The sequence below is a fragment of the Cynoglossus semilaevis genome, chromosome 10 (assembly GCF_000523025.1).
Source record: "Cynoglossus semilaevis isolate Cse_v1.0 chromosome 10, Cse_v1.0, whole genome shotgun sequence".
NCBI classification, from domain to species: Eukaryota; Metazoa; Chordata; class Actinopteri; order Pleuronectiformes; family Cynoglossidae; genus Cynoglossus; species Cynoglossus semilaevis.
The window spans coordinates 16,624,587-16,627,142 of NC_024316.1; the positions used below are offsets into that span (position 1 = coordinate 16,624,587).

Below are 2,556 nucleotides of genomic sequence, written 5' to 3' on the forward strand. Positions count from 1 at the left end.
AAGTGTAATATACTCTCTGTGAAGCTGTATGAATGGCACACTGGTGAAATATTAAACCATGGGAAAGTACGGTCGGCTGATAGCCTTCTCAGGGCTCCCAGCGCAGGGTCAAGCTCTTCATAAATTTTCTCTCTTTTTTTTTTCCTTCTTCAGACTCATTAAAAAAATGTCTCCTTTTTCACTTCACCAAAAACATATTCAATACCTGCTCTGTGAAATGAGGAAGATGCTAATATTTGAAGTAGGACTATATTTATATATATTTATACATACATATATGTACATATATTTAAATATATATTTATAGATATATACATATACTCTGCATGGAAGCTTCCAAAACCACATGCTAGGTGTTGAGGTGTCATTTTAAGAATAAGGTGCTACAGTGAAGCAAAAACAATTTCCCCACAATGTGTGTAAATAACAATGTATCAACCATGAATTAAAAAATAATAATTTTCTCATTCATTTTCACAGCCCTATTACTGTAAAAATAAATTCATAATCTTTGACCTTATCTGACCCTAATTCCAAAACAGGACTCCAGACTAAATCTTCAAATTAAAAAATAACCTTTCACTCAGTGGTGACCTGGAAAATGTGTTCTTCCAAAAATGTCCCCGCAAGTGTAGCCCCACCAGACACAGACACGGAAACACACCCTCACCTATCCCAGCTAACAATGGCAATTATAGGGCAATAAAATGCTTTTATGAGTGTAATTTGACTGGAAGTATTTTATAATTACACAAAAATCTTGTTTATTGTTTGTTCCTGACGAGTCCTCAGGATACAGTACAGACAGTAGAACTTCTCCTGTTCTTATGTCTGAGTGCGTGCTCCCTACAGTTTATTTTAGAGTTTTTCTCCCATTTCTCATTTCCAATTGTCACGTATTTGACTGGAGAACCAAAAAAAAAAAACCTGCCAACATCTATGCACTCAAACTCCAGCGTACAGCTAACAGACAAAGTGAAAATGTCGGACCCACACTCACCCAGACAGTTGTGCCCGTCGTGTGCCAAGCGAAAACCATCGTAGCAAGTGCATCTGTAATTTCCTGGGATGTTGATGCACTCGTGGACGCAGCCGCCGTTATACTCCGGCGCACACTCGTCTACATCTGCAGAGACATGAAGCACAGGTGGGGGTTAGCAGCGGCCGTGACAACAAGAGACAATCGACACACAACGATGGAACCTTGGTAGTTAAAGCAGTCGTCATGGATTTGAGGGAAGTGATAGGATATATTTAGTTAAATATTACTGTATTTTCCAGATTATAAGTCGCACTTTTTTTCATCCTTTGGCTTAACTTATACTTAGGTGCGACTTATATATTGAAATATATAATTTTATGTTTGTTATTTTCTCACTGACAGCCAGTAGAGGGCACTGGTTCAACTTATACTCCGGAACGACTTAATAGCAACTTATAGTTCAGAAAATACAGTAACAGTGAGTTATGGTCCGGAAAATACAGTAATACTATTACTTTTAACCCAGATGTTGGTGTTGTTGACACTTATAGAGTGACATTAAAAACAGAGCGGCCAATGAATTTGGATCCTGTCCAGTTTGACCGAGATTAAACACCTCAAAGATGCTCAGAGGTGGGATTTGAACCTTTTAACCCAGATGTTGGTGTTGTTGATGTTGGTTAAGTTGGTTGGTTGGTAAGTGACTTCACAAACCCGAAACAAAAAGGTAATAAAAAGTTGTTGAACTCCCTCATACCCGATGCAAGGACGTTGAGTGTGTACAAAATGCACAGGACAACTGAAGGGTTAAATCCTGTTTCATTAGTAGTAAGTCACAATAGTGTTTTCCATCAGAGACGTCAGGGACATCACAGAGTGGCAGACAACACTGGCAACAAAAAAGTGACTCAGATAAAAATGTGGAGGCGCAAAGATAGACAGAAACTGCAGTTGGACTGTCTGTTACATCTGTGATGATAGTTGAAGGAGTCCATATTCAGAGGAGCTGCAGACCAGGTGGACTGAGTGGTCGGCCCTCTGACACTCAGCACTCAGTGGTCCACTTAGGACCGACGAGCCCGGTGGTTGAGCTGCTTTTTGCGGCCGTCTCACACAGTGCCTAATTGGACAAGGCGGCAGAAGGACGGGACGCCAACAAAGACACTTTGATGCTCCCTGCCTCCTGGCTTCCCACACATCTGTGCGTTCACAGAGCACACAATCCGCCATCACACTTTAACAATTCCACTACACACTGAACCTGAATCACCCACCGCAGTGATGCAAAAGCAATTTTCTCTCAATGGCATTGGATTGTCCTGCAGCGTCACATCCAACAGCGATGTTCTTTAAAATGGACGTATTTAAAATGAAAAAGCTCAAAAGTATTGCAGTATTGAGTATACAGTGGACACCCCAGATACGACGTTCCTAAAATACGAGCATTCCATGTTACGAGTCTGCAACTTTTGCAAGAGTTTGCTCCTGATACGAGGAAACATCTAGTTACGAGTGTTCAACTGAGCTCCATTTTTCCACCGGAATTAGCACTCACTGTCCCTCACTTGGTCATT

At 40.8% G+C, this 2,556-nt stretch overlaps 1 protein-coding gene across 1 annotated transcript in view; it reads right to left on the reverse strand.

The window, feature by feature from the left end:
• scube3 (signal peptide, CUB domain, EGF-like 3) overlaps nucleotides 1-1,142 on the reverse strand; it is a gene marked incomplete at its 5' end in the record, with an annotated part of 53,876 nt that extends 52,734 nt beyond the window's left edge. The window contains one exon of the mRNA XM_025059151.1: nucleotides 1,001-1,142. Within this exon, the coding sequence (XP_024914919.1) occupies nucleotides 1,001-1,142 (142 nt within the window). The remainder of the gene's footprint in view (nucleotides 1-1,000) is intronic.
• Nucleotides 1,143-2,556: the final 1,414 nt, after the last annotated feature.